This window comes from Ursus arctos, unplaced genomic scaffold, assembly GCF_023065955.2.
Source record: "Ursus arctos isolate Adak ecotype North America unplaced genomic scaffold, UrsArc2.0 scaffold_18, whole genome shotgun sequence".
In the NCBI taxonomy this organism is placed as follows: Eukaryota; Metazoa; Chordata; class Mammalia; order Carnivora; family Ursidae; genus Ursus; species Ursus arctos.
In genome coordinates, this window is record NW_026622852.1 from 56,926,429 (window position 1) to 56,940,891 (window position 14,463).

General features: G+C 50.0%; 1 protein-coding gene across 1 annotated transcript in view; it reads right to left on the reverse strand.

The window, feature by feature from the left end:
- The window catches only part of DDX31 (DEAD-box helicase 31), a 70,508-nt gene that overhangs the window by 11,911 nt on the left and 44,134 nt on the right, over positions 1-14,463 (reverse strand). The window contains 2 exon segments of the mRNA XM_026514246.4: positions 5,606-5,774; positions 11,008-11,119. Of these exon segments, the coding sequence (XP_026370031.3) occupies positions 5,606-5,774; positions 11,008-11,119 (281 nt within the window).

Below are 14,463 nucleotides of genomic sequence, written 5' to 3' on the forward strand. Positions count from 1 at the left end.
GAATGGGGAAAATGGGGGCCACACAATGCAGGTCCTTGGGAAGAAGGGGTCTGCTGTTGTCACTTGCCTGAGTCTTTAGAGCAATGAGACCCAGCAAAAGGCTGGCCACAAGGGTGATGGGTGAGGGCTGTGGAGGCTCTTCGGCCTGGAGCACAGGTCAGAGGGGAGCAGAGTGGCCGCAGACTACTCCAGAATGCCAGAGGAAGGTGAGGGGCTGAGAGCTGCCACTGACCATGGCAGGGTTCGAGAAGCGGCGGAGGTGCAAGGTGGCCAGGGCAGTCAATGATGTTGAATGCTCCTCTGGACCCGATAAGGAGAAATCCGGCCCACATGCAGGGGGTGGGGGGGTTCTCACAGAGATCCCCACATTTTCAAGCGTGGCTTTGTCTAGCCTCTGATCTCATGTTTGGCCAATCTGTCTTTTTTACAGAATAATTGGCTCAATGAAATCGAGAAAATTTTCACAGTGGGCAAGGTTCCAGGTTTGCCTTCAGCTAATTAAGTGATATTAGAGAGGTTGTAAATGCCACATAAAAATTGGCAGGCAAGCTGCTCCTAATGACGAGAATATTGCCTTACAGGGAGGTACAGCTGCAGCTTCTTAATGTGCGTCTCAGAAAGGACCAGCTCCACGTTTTCAAGGTTGTTCCTGATAAGACAAGTTCAAGGGTGCTGCACAGCTGACCGTTAGCCACATTTCCCGCTCCCCATCGCAGGGACACTCACAGGGACAGGGAAGGCGGGTGCAAAGAACCACCAGTACTGTCGCTGCCGTCCCCCAGCAACAAGTGCTCCCGTGTGCTCACATGCGACACCGTGTCAATGCCCTACACTCCTCACCTGGCTTGGTCCCCGTGACAGCACCATGAAGCTCCAGCTCCCCTGTTTGGGAGCCGAGGGGACTAGGCAGAGGGAGGCTGAGTCAGCTGTCCCAGGGCAAAAACAGGTAAGTAGCTCAGTCCTGAGCCTTCATCACTGTGTGACTCTCCCTTGCTCGGCCTTTAAGACACGGGGCGGGGGGGGCATTAGAGTACTAGTCAGTAGGGACCCTCGGTACTTATTTAACAACTACTCAACAGGCAAGGGTGAGAATCACAGCAAGTGACGGGGCAAAGGCCTTCAAAACGGAAAAATGCCCCAGATGGAGCTATGCAAAACCCCCAGTTTAAACTCCGGCAATAAAGCATTTGTGATCCTTCACATGGGAAAAGTCTAGCAAGCACCCTCTCCAAGAGGATGTTCACCTGTAGAGAACGCACTGTGTCTGGAACTCTGGGGGTGAGAGAGGTTAAGGTAATGCTCTGTGGTGCTTGGGCGCTGTTGGTTCTGTCCCGAGGCCAGGACCCAGGGGAGCCAGCCCCCACGTACCCGTATTACTGACCACAGCCTGCTGAGCACTGGCCACGCACGCGCATGCAGACCCAGTAGTCAGGGTTAAGAGCTCCCTCATTTCAGACTGTTTCCCTGCTTGGTAAGATCAGGTGACACTGTAACAAGGCTGGTTTGAGAAAACGTATACGAATAAAACACTGCATTTCTTTGAAGAAGAGTCAACAATTCAGACTGTTGTTCCTCTGCTAATTTTAAGAGGAGGGAGCCGACAACAGCAGAGCATAGTTACTGGATTACTGACAAAGACGATGTCCCAGATGTTTCTAGGCACTAAGAAAAACATCAGAAAGACACAGGTGGCAGAAGCCAGGGGTACACAAGTCTTCGGTAGCTACAGACTAAATTGTTTGGGGAAGAAGACCCTTTCATGGTTCCAGCACAGAACTCACCCGAGAGAGGGTGCTTAAAACCAGCAGACTCCCTCTTCCGTATTGTCACGGCAGTGCTGACACCGCAAGGCGTTCTATTCTTGAACCATTCTCCACGGTGTCAGACAGGTGAGGGATCCAGAGCCCTCCATGGCGTGCCTGCTCCCGGCTCGTGTGTGACTGCCTACACAGACACCCTGGCAAACAACACAACCGTACCCTCCCGCAGCAGACAGGACCGGGGCTCAGTGTCTCCTGGGAAGATGGAAATTCTGAAAGATCTGTTCCGTTTGCTTCTCCGAAGCAACTGCTGAAGCAACTGCTGAACTGAAGCTTCTGCGGAACTGAACTTCAGCAACTGCTGAACTGAAGCTTCCAATCGGAGCTGCAGTTCACAGGGGGAAATGCCGAGTTTGTGACGGATGTCGCCAAGGGGCCGCTCAATATTTTACCACCAGCACCGACTCCCTGTGTGCATGTCTGTGTCGGGGTTTGGGATGGGGGGTTGCTTTGGCAGGTCTGTGTGTAGGTGTCAGAAGAGTTTTGTAACTATGACTGTATTTGTGCGCAGGGGAGAAACATCTCGTGTTCCCTTTCAGAACTAAGGACTAAAAAGTAGACACAGACCTGGTGATTAAGATCTCATTTGGGGACATCATTTCTTCCTCTGAACAGTGGTCAAGTAAAGGAATAAAAGCACACAGACGAGATAAAACTTCCCTTTGCTGTGGCGCGGAAATAGTCTCCTGAGCTAACCTGCCCTTGCTTCGCGTTTCTAACGCCCAGACGAACTCCTTGTTCGGTGCATGACGAGGTGAGACAGGATTTTGCTCAGCGTGAGATGATTTGGTTTGCAGGTATCAGAGGTCTGCGCAGAACGTAACCCTATCCTAGGCAGTAAACCCCATCAAGTGGAATGCAGAATAATCTGGCGAATTTGGTGCTAGTACTTGACCCACCCATACGAAACATAAGGGACCACTCTCTTTCTTGACAGATGGATTTCAGAGACGCCTGAGCTCAGAACAATCACTGTGGCCACAGCATAACTCTCTGCACTTTGTGGGCTTTAATGGACTTTTCTTTCCAGCGCTCAAAAAGCAGCAACTGGCATTTGCTTGAGCCCTGACTGAGGTGTGGAAAATCTGTCAAGTTTTCTCTGCTGCTTACCCTGACCACAATTATACGGTCCATGTGCAGATTAGCTGCAAAGTCATTCTTCTTGCAGGAGCGACAAGATTTCCCCCAAATAAAAAAAGGTGCCTACTGTATCCCTGAGTGCCCGTCTGCGTGAGCGAGGCAGGGGTGGGGTGGGAGGATGTGAGAGTGTGGAGAGAAATGCCTTCAAAAGAAGGGCATAACAACCCAAAAAGTAGCTGTAACTGAGTGGTGACATGGCCAGAACAGAGAGCGGTATTGTCACGGGCGGAGTAATCCTGTGACACACTGCTGTCACTCACCACCCGGCTCCCTGCTGCGCCAGCCAGACATCAAAGGCTGCCCCATACCATCTTACATGCTCTTTATCGGCTAATCAGCCCATTCTTCCCTAAATAAAGCCCTGTTAAATCCCCTGCTCACAGGGGTATAGTAGTCCTGGTGCCCATCTGCTAGCAGGGTCGGCCGAAGCAGGAGGCGGCGGCTTGCTCTCTCCCTAGCGGCTTCTCAAGGTAAGGACAATGCTGGCTCCAAGTCCCCCTCCCAATGGCCTCCCTGCCTTGCCGCTCCTCTTTCCAGGATCTGGGGAAGAGCTGCGGACACCCCGGTCTGAAGAGCTGCTATCTGGATTAACACTTGCTAATGAAATTCCCAGTCATAAAGGTAGACCGGCTGCGAACAATGGAATCACTGGGACCGTATTTACTTGCGGGGAAGGGAGTCAGCAAAATATGTGTTTCTTACCAGTAATCAACTGGCAGGTGCATTCCTGTCTTCTCAAAGTGCCAACACCTTAGAGACGGTGGCAGGATGGCCTGGCTTCCAGATCACTAGGAGGTCACCCTCAGATCTGACCACACGCCTCATACACTCAAAATCGAAGTCAGCGTGGAGAGATACCAGCCACCTCCAGTCCCAGGAGAGCAGCCGAACTCCAGCACACAGGCATCATGACTGGCAGGAGATGTGAGGCGTCTTCTCCTTCTGGGAGATGGGCAGAGAAGCCTCTGGCTGCAGCCCCACCCAGAACACGTAGCAGGGGCAGCCCTGCACCTCGATACTGCCTGGAAGACACCAGAGCTGGATGTGTCTTAGTCTTGTCTGGGCACGGCTGAACAGCCCCATGAGGAGAACGACCTGCCTCACAGAATGACTGGAGTACGGTCCTATATGAGCGGTATTAATATGAGGGAAAAAAAAGCAACTATCTGGAAAATTCCAAACCCGGCATTAGAATTAGGCAAATTTTACCCATTACAAACAGCCCTGTAGATGCCAAGTCCCTGAGCAGATCACGTTGGATGTTCCAGAATCTTAACCCACCTAGTCTCCAGGTTTCTGTTCTAAGGTGCTTCATCTGTACGACCCACCCTCAGGCTGATTCTCAAAATAGTCTTGGGAAATCGCTAAGAGCATCGGTTTCCTCCTCCCTTCTATAGTTGGGGAAGCCGAGGCTCTGGGAAGTTAAGCAGAGACGCGGTCCAAAGCTCAGCAGCTCACACCGCAGTGGAGCTGGAACCAAGTCCGAGTCCTCTGCCTCCGGGGCCAGCGATCATTCCCCTCTACTGGATGGCCCTCTCTCCCTTTCGTCGCTGCGCTCCAGAGAAACCAGGCCCCCACAAGGGGGGTGGTGGTGAACGTGCAAGCAGGCATTGTGCGGGAACGTGCAGGACAAGTGTGGCACACCCGCAGATTCTCGGGAGTCAGGGCAAGTGGATTTTGGCATTTGCAATTAATAAGCAAAAAGAATGACGTGCGATGCAAAATAACTGTCCAGAGCATTCAAGGGTTCACTGCCCCCCAAATGTTGTTCAATGTATCCTTTCCATCCACGTGCTACACAAATTCCCCGTAAAAGCGGCCCATGGATCCAAAGTGCTCTGGTTCCTGCAAGGGGCTGGGGTTGGTATTAAAGTACACCCTGTCTCTGAGGAGAGAAAGAACTTTTGCAAAGGTATTTTGTGGAGTTTCAGGACCTCATAAAACTGTGGGGGTGGACTCAGAGCCCAGGCTTCACGCTGCTGGGCAGCCCTCCTCACACTCCTCCAGAGGACCTCTGCACAGTTGGGACGGAACCTGCTTTCTGAGGCAGGGGAGGGAGGGGGCATGCCCCTGCGTGTGCGCAGCACCAAGGAGAGCGGCGCGGTGCAGGGAGTCCAGCGCTGGCCCCAGAGCCAGCCTGCAGGAGAAGGGGGCTGAGCCGGAACCCCATGCGCCGCTCCTCGCATCTCACCATGACAGGGCCAGGCAAATTTCACAGAACACACCAGAAGTTTTCGTACAAGCGCTGGAGGTTTTCCAGGGTGAACCACGGCACATCTGAAGCTCTGACTCCCGCAAGTCCCAGAGTCACTCTGCTGGGGGGCAGTGAGGACAGCCCAACAGGTCTGTCTTGCAGCCCCAATAATATCCCCACGACCTCTGGACCCGACAGGAGACCCCACTGCATTTCTGCAGGTGCCTTAAAAACATTCAGATGAGGTATTTTTCCTCTTGCTCCAAGCACTTACTATGCTGAGAGAGGGGCAGACACTGGTGATAACTTCCCACCAGAACCAAAGACAGAAGAGTGCACACAGAGCACGCCGCAGCCTAGTACACCACCCCCTGCTGCCGCGGTGTGCACAGCTCCCCACACCCACCTGACGCACAGCCACTGGTCACAGCGCAAACTCCGCTCAGCTTACCTGTTCAGGTTTGCCTGCCTTTTCTTCAAAGCTGTGACACTAAGATTTTGGGGGGCATCTCTCAGGCCGAAGCTCTTAGCCACGTGGCCGAGGTGGAGCGACCGGACATGGAAGATGTGCTTCAGATCCCGGGGGTAAGTTGCATACGCTCGGATGAAGGCCTGCAGAGCTGGGAGGGAATGAGGGTCAGAGAGGTCAAGACGGAGGCTCGGAGCACGCCACGTGCCCTGGCCTAATGGCTATCCTGCCCACTTTATCTTGCTGGGCAACGCGTGACACACACCCAGGACAGCACCATATAAAGGAACCACCTAAATCTATACTTGTGTATTTTTTTTTAATTCCTCAAAAATATTAGCCTATAGAACACAAGCATCTTTTGACTAAACCCAATCTATTTTCAGATTTTACTGTGCAGTGCGTCCTCACCCTGGAGGGCTGGGGCCCCGTTTTCTCCTCCGTGACGGGCTTGGGGCCTCGCATAGTAGCTGGGACACAGCAAGCAGCTGGTAAGCGTTCGTTGTATAAATGAATGAAAAGCGGAATGAGTGAAGAAACATGGTCAATGTTTCTTCGAGATCATGAGACCTTTACGTTAGGAAAACATTTTCTTAATTCAATTTCATTTATTTTTTGCATAGCTAATACATGCAGCACATGTCATCAAATTCAAAAGGTTCCAAAGGCTTTACCGCGCTTGTCATTCTGCTTATCGCCAAGCCGTGCTACTACCGCGGTAAGGCTGCTCGCCCCAAGCCCCGCCTCCAGCGCCCCATCCACAGGGAAGGCTGCTACTTCTTCGTGGACTCCTGGGATTTGAAAACCAAATTCATTCTAAAGCATCTAAGATTTACTGATACAGTGCTTCTTACACATTTGAAAACTGCATAAAAAAGGCAATAAAAACAGAATTTTAAAAAGGAGGAAGGCAATTACTAAATTTCTGAAACAGCCCGCAAAACAGTTCCTCCCTTGAGAACTGCCAACAGTCTAGGGATGGCCGTCCGACACCGCATCCTGGAGCTTTCAGTCCTGTCTTAAAGTGAAGAAGAAGGCATCCCTGTTCTAGAGCCCAGCGCTGGCCAGAGAAAAGGCAGACATGGTCTGGGAGCGTGGAGCTCTGGCTACACCTTGACTCGATATTCCTTTGAGGAAAGAGAGACGTTCCTACGCCCAGTCCCCCTTGAATATATTGCAATTCCAATGAAAATCAAGTGTCTGCCTCTTCTCACTGCAACGGGGCAGGAGGGGATGGCTCTGAAGGGGCCCTAACCCCATCACCGCTCATTTTCCTTCCAAGCCCCGCTCTTCCACTGGCCAAGCCAGAGCCCAGCGCTGCTCGTCTCATGGAAAAGCAGGCGCTAAACACCAGCCTCTCTCGCCCTTGCTTGTTGAGCCACTGGACTGGCAAGTTTGCCCACAGCTTAAACGTAATATCCCAGCAGCACCTGGAGATTGGCGTTTATGAACAGTAATAAAAAGTGTCATTTTAGCAGATCAGCTCCTGGAAGGATCCTGGGAATCCATGAAAGCTCTATTTACTGAGTAAAGTGAACTCCTTTTCCCAATCGATGAGAAATAATAACCAAGGCAACTCCTCTGCACCCCTCTCGTAAATCCATGCTTACTCCCCTTTTTAATAACTGGGGACTCGCTTTTTCAGGGGAAATCTTTAACACTTCACATGGTCTACACTGTCTGCAGGTTCTGACGCCAGGTTCCAGACACGGAGCTACATACTCCAGTCCTCGGGAAAGCCCGGCTGCCGCGGCCGCAGGGGGTACGGGTCTCTTCTCCCCCACGCCCCGCCCCGCCCCTTTCCTGAGCCTCCACCCTGACTCGTGGTCTAACAAAGCCGCCTGCAGCCACACCAAGCCAAGGCCAAGACTCTGCCCCTTCACAGTCTCAGTCGCCCAAAGGCCGGCCCAGGCCTCCTCATGCACACCGCTCTCCCGCATGAGCATGTCAGCCCCCTCTTCCTGCACCAAACTTCAGTGCTGAGGATGGAAAGGCTCTGTCCCAGGAGACGCAGGTGCCCAGCTAACAGCTCTACAGGCGTAACGAGCTGCCAAGAAATGGCAGACGTGTCCTCTCCCCACACAACTGCTCAGGCAGCATTTCACGCTGCGTATTTTTACTAACCCTCCTTGTCCTCAAGGCTCCTGTCTCACTGGGCCAGCGACACCTGGCTGTCCTCACATCCCTGAATGGCCTCCCGTGTTTGGATGGTTCAGGGAAGCAGGAACTTCAGCAGAAGCTGTTTGTAGATGCTTCCCAGGGGCAGTGTCGAGAACGTGTGGCGGGAATAGGGCTGTGGGGCCCAGAGGAGTGGAGAGCAGAGAAAGAGGGCATTTATCCGGGATGGCGGAGGAAGCTGTAGCCACTTAGAGCACGTGCTCGAGTCACAGGCTCCTATCTCACAGCCATAAGGGAGACGACAAAGGGAAGTCTATTTCGTCCTTGTTCCTAAAATCAGATTTATTCTTGGCCATCTGATCAGGAATAGTAGTATCTTATGGATGATACTTAAGATCAAAGAGGTAGACAGGAGAGAAACCCGCCCCTCACCCAGAAGGACGACCGCCTGTGCAGAGTAAAGGCGCGGGCACCTGCCTACCTGCACTCACACTGAGGGAGGGGCTGATCTGTCATCAGTGGTCTGGGTGTTCCCGACTTTGAGAAGCGGCCCTTCCAGGCCATGCACAACTCGTCCGCATGCGGCCCTGGAAAACTGGAGGGGCCTCACCACCGGAAAGCGGTGGTTTGCAGGTGAAGGACTCCAGTCTCTGAAACTTTTGTTCAGGAGTCTGGAGTTCAAACTTCTGTTACCACAGTTTTTAACCCCTTGAATCTAGCTAAAGGAGGCAAGAAATGAGGAGGGGAAGGGGTGACTGCTTCTGGAAACTGACAACAATTAAACGCTGGTTATTAACAATAACTGGGTCAGGAAAGGCAAAAGGAAAACAAATGCATACTTGGCCCAGTTTCTAACTAGTTTTCTGCCATAAAGGCAAAAACCAGCTGCTTTGTTAATTATTCATGAGGTGGGCTCTGAAATGGCATAAAAGGGAGGCACGTCAGCAGTGGGGAATTTGCATATGCAGATGGAAGCACAGAAGATAGTTTCGACTTGTGGGGTGCAGTATCGTGAACTCAACACGTCTGCAGGGCCGCTTATGTGTATGCTCCCCCCCCCCAGCTCGGCACGCTGAGCACCAGGAGAGGGAGGCGCGGAGCGGCTGAGACCTACCACAAGCGGCCTCCTCCCAGACTGCCACCGATCTGATGTGGAAATCAATTAGCAGAGGAGAAAAATGCCTGTTCACTTCCCGGTGCCTCAACACTGCAGAGTGGCCCCACTCCGATATCCTTCAGAGAGAAGACAAGTGACTCTGCCTGCTTCTTGGCATGACCAACATCAGCGGTGACGACGACGACCGAAAACCAAAGCCCCCTCTCTAAGGACTCCTTCCTGCAGCCTCACTCTGCCGACCAGACCCCCTGAGGCAGTCGTGGTCTCGCCAGGAGATCCAAAACACCTCTGACCTCAAAACCGACGACGCAGATGACGGCGTGGCCTTGACTGATTTCTCTTCATCGCCGCTTTGCTATTAACCCAGAAAGCCTGCAGCCCCGCGCCTCGTGACGCACCACCCAGCAGGCTCACCGGGCCCGTCAACAGATGCCCGACGTCTGTAGTTACGCCGTGACAAATAATCTATTCCTCTGGAGAGGCGTGTGCCGGGACTTCTCTAAAAGTAGGTTCTGAGGAAAACCCTTAGGAACTGCTGAATTCACTTGAGGGAAATGTGAGGACAGGGTACTACGAGAAAGCGGTCCAGAAGGATACACGCTAATTATACATCCGTGGTTATGGGGCCATCACTGGGACTTCATCTTTCATCTCGCGTAGTTCTGATTTGTTCCAGTGCGACAGCAACAACCAAGGGCTGCTTTTATAGTGTGCCAGGGTATACAGTAGGCACTCAAAAACATCTGCCGACTAACCCGTTCTTGTTCTTGATTTCCCGATGACCATAACTGCCTGTAACCAGTCCCCCAGTACCCGCCCTTGCCCCCCCAGTCTACTCTCACACCGGCCATCTTTTCCAACCTCTGTGGGCCACACCAATCTCTGCTCCAAGTCCTGCAATGGCTCCCCATTGCCCTTGGGGTCCCCCAAAGTCCCCGACAGCTTGCAAGCCTCCTCGGCTGTGCGGGGCCCTCCCCTCCTGTGGCCACCCTGCCCCCCAGAGCTCCTCTGGGCCTGGCACACCCTCCTGTCGCAGCAGTGTGTGACCCGCAATTTGCCGGTGCTGCCTTCCCAGCAGGGCTCACACTGACCCTCTATGTAAAATGCATTCTGCCCAGTTACCCCTTCACCTCCCTTACCTGCTCTGCTTTTTCCATAGTTCTTAATATCTTTAAAAAGATTTATTTATTTATTTATTTTTACTGTGCTGCCTGCTCCCCCACTAGAATGTTAAAGAGGTCAGGATTTCTGTTTTGATTTCTGATGTATCCCAAGCACCTAGAACAGTGACGAATTCAAGAACTATTTGTTAGAAGAATGACTTTTTTTTTTTTTAATTTTCAATTCATAAAAGGAAAAGATGATACCGTGGTGTTTCACATACTGGTAAGCCAGCCTGGCATTCTTCTCAAAATAGCAGGTAACTACCAGAAAGAAGCCAGGGCCCCCCAGCATGGACTGCGTCTCACTGGCACGGGCGACACAGTCAGCAGCCATGACGCACAGCACGCCGCCGCAAGAAACACCCAGCTGTTCTAAGCCCTTTCCCGCATGCTCTGCTCAGTGCTCCGGCGAACTGCTGAGACCCCACTAATGCCTGGTGATCCCAGGAGCCAAGTTATCCGATAAGAGGGCCTGAATATTAAATGAACACCTAGCTCTCCTATAAATTTCCAAGGAATTGGGTTCAAGGTCTAGGGTCCTCCCTTAGAACTGTTCTTTCTCATCTTCCTTTGTATGTCCAAACTGAGACTGCTTAGGTCTGATGCTTCCGGTCCTTACCTTCATCTCTAATTTCCATGCCTACAATGGTCTCTGCTGACGTGTCACATCTTGTCTATCCAGTTTTCAAAGAAAGACAAAAATGGATCCCTGAGATCCAAGTCACTGGGTCAAAGTTCTAGTTCTATGTAAGCCAAGATAAAGCCTCATTTGTGCGAAACATGGGGAAGGATAAAATTAGCATTTAATATCGCTTTAAAGCCTTCCGTGCCTGCTTCCAGACCCTGCAGAACAAGGGAGACTGAAGGCTTTTGCTGGAGAGCAGAGACCCCCCGTTGGCCTCTCAGCCCGTCCGGGGCGTGCAGGTGGAGGTGGGGACAGCATTCTGGGGGCTATCCATCCACAAGCACCTACGAAATCCACCAACCTTTCTTTGCCCAGGAGACCCTCCTCTCACTGGAGTGCACGTAATCTTCAAATACCGTCTGCAAGACTGTGGCTCGCTCTCGGATTTCCTGGGGGCCAGCAGCACGGGATTTCTGGGAGGGTGGCGGAAGGATTAAAGAAGAGACAGAGTCAGAGTCAGGAATAATGAAGCACTTTATAATAGATTTAATAACAGTAAAATCACCCGGTAGCCACCGAGGGGCCAACAAGGGTAATCCTTTCAATATTACTAGAGGAAAAACAGGAGCTATAAAGATGTTAAAGTCAAGCAAAGATGACGATGGCTTTGTGAGGGAGAAGATCGGGTCTATTTATTTACTTGTTTACCTACTTACTCGTCCTCCTGGCCTCTTGTTCAGAATGAATGCCCACTGGAGACTCTGGAATTTTCTGAGTCCAATTTGGGCATTTAAAAACATCACTGAACACAGGCAGGTTTCACATGACTTGTGTGTCCTACCGAGGCCTTAAATCTCCCCTCCCCCCCACGCTCCTCAGAGGAACAATGGGACCTTATCTTTAAGAATGCCCCACAGGCGCCTGCCTAAAACTTGGCCTGTCCTTGAATTTCACAGCATGCTCCCTCATTCCTAGGGAGGCTCAGACATGTAGTGTTTCAGATCCATTCTTTCAGCCTGGGACCACTGTGCTGGATGCCAGGGACCTATGAAGGAGTGGGGTGTTCCTTTACACCACATTCAGAGATGACCCCGCGATCTCTGCAGCAAACCATCCCTGTGTCAGGAGTGACATCTGTATGCACTAAAGTTCTAGAGATGGAAAACGTTAATAAAATAAAAAAAAAATCATATCCTTTTCATTCTTCAAAAATCCCAGAGAAAAGATTTCCTTTCTTTACATCCCCCTAAAACCGAGTGTTGTTTCCTATTTTTTTTTTAAAGTAAGCTCTAAGCCCGATGTGGGGCTTGAACTCACGACCCTGAGATCAAGGGCCACATACTCTACCGACCGAGCCAGGCAGGTGCCCCTGTTTCCTATGTCTTAAAACAAACATGAATGCTTTTTACTGAATGTGAAACTGAGATCTAAAGAACCCAGATTCTCCAAACTCAATCTGGCTAATATGTCTCCCCAAAGACATGGATTCTCTCAGAGATGCTGCTAGTCTCTACAGTAACCAACACCCACCGTGTACGTGGGTCACCAGGAGACAGACTGTGTGAGCCCCAGTCCCTGTTCCATTAAACCCCGTAGAGGACAGGGTGCCCACGCCTGTGTCTAGCGCCCTGTGCCTAACCTAGGCTCCCAAGTCTCTTCCACTTTTAAAGCTACCAGAGGAAGAACAAAGGGGAGAGAAGAAAAAGACCTCATTCTTTGGGTCGACGTCCCTCTCTGTATTAATAGAGACTTTAACAACCTGAAAATGTTTTTAGCTCCGTCATATCATTCCTGCTACCTGTTTGGTTGATGACAGTCTAGCTGATTTCATAGTACATGGTCCCCCTAAGGGTTTTATCCACTCAAATGTCAAGAGAAAAGTCACTCAGGAGCTGTGTTATGAAAGTGGACATTTGCTATTGTCATTAACAAGGGTTTTGTTTTTTTTTTACCCTTTTAACTGATGTGAAATGCAAACTTTTTTTTTTTTTTTTTTGCTGCCCCCCTTTCGTTAAGCCACCTCAGCAAGGCAACTGTCACCTTCCTTGTGTGTGTGTGTTTTTTTTAATATGAATGTGAAATTAGCGAGGATGCCCTTTCCCCTGGCGGACAGAATCCTCTGTTATTAAAAAGTAAAGCACTTTAATAATGAAAACTTTTTCCTCTTTTTCCTGTGTTTTAACTGTTTAAAATTAATGAGAAGGGCAGAATGGTTGTCAAAGCGATATTGAAAGCCGGGCAGCCAGGACCGAATAAGCACAAAAATCCCTCTAGAGTGTTAGATAAACAGAGCTCCAGCCCGCTCGAATCCCTCTGTTGGTTATTGTATACATTCTGTAACAGCTCTCAGAATAGATCTGAGAGCCAGGGAGGCAGAGAGGTTTCAGAATTCCAATAAAGGCCTCAAATTAAAGACAGCCTGGTGCGAATTCCAGGAGAAAATTAAAGAGACCTCAAGCTTAAGTGACAGGTGACTTGCTTCTGTGTCACAACTGTCAGGGGATTTAGTGATAATATGGCAATATATTACAAAGGGCTTTTCTTATTCCCCCTTTAGGTTTCAAAATGAGGCATCTTTTCTTCCCAACCAAAAAAAAAAATTACATACACACACACATATATAATGTGTGTGTACAAGTGAAATAGGTAGAAAAAAGGCGATAAAACTAGGTTCACACATTTGAAATGATGAGGTCAGTTTTAGTAAAATATAAGAAAAATTCAATGCAGAAAACATCATATACTCAAGAAAAAGCATATCTTTCTCCCACTAACCCCACTTCCAGAAATACTTTATTTTAAAATTACCCCTCTTGAGAATGAGGTATTTTTCAGTTGTCTTCTGGGGAGGACAGTCTAAATTTAAACTGAAGACATGGCAGACTTACGCACGCAGCACCATCTCAGCCCCAGACAGGTAAAATGCTGCCGTAATGAGAGCGGGTCAAAGCCCGGAGGGCGCACGATTGCCCTGCAGGACTGGTACCCCCCCCACCCCCCGCAAAGACGCACAGACCCAGCGCTGGTTAATGAAGCTAACTTGCAACTAGTGGACCAGGGCTAGCTTAGGAAAATGCAGTTCCAACGGTCCACACTCTGTACTCCTTAGTCCGTAAAGCCCTACTGATCCCAGAGAGGAGAGTCGATCAAAGGGACTGAGGGAAGGGGCTGCTGATCTCATTTTAATATCTCACCATGGCCGTTTTTTTTGTAAAGGTCCCTTCACAGGCATATTTCACAGAACAAAAAAACTCGTAGAAAAAACATGTTGGGGTGTGTGCGTACTTTGAATATGAAAATTTCACACCCATCAAGAGGCATCAGATGAGCTGAAGCTACTCGGGCTTCATTTTTTGTTGTTGTTGTAAAAACTTTTAGGTGGTAGCAGTGGTGGGGGGAGGCTGGTTTGTTTTTTTTTTTTTTTTGGAAGCACATCTTGATATTGCTAACTTCTAAGGTATTTTAAAAAACTAAACGAAAGGATTTTGTTTTAATCACTTGATTGCCAAGTTTCACCCTCATGCTTCCAGAGAACCTTCTGAGTGCTTCCCAGTAAAGTTGAAAGATCAAATTTATTCTCTTTGTAGGTGGGTGAACATTCGCACGCCCAGACGTAGCCATATATATTTTATATACCTAAATATGAAATATACATTTTACAGATGCTTCACTCACTTTCTTTCTGTTCACAGCAGCCCAAAAATGTATGTGCCAAAGGGACATTTACAATGGACTTCAACCGAGTGAGGAGAAGAGGGCCTTATAATGAGGTGCCTGGCTACGTGTTTAAAAGGCCTATTTACTGAGACCACATTAA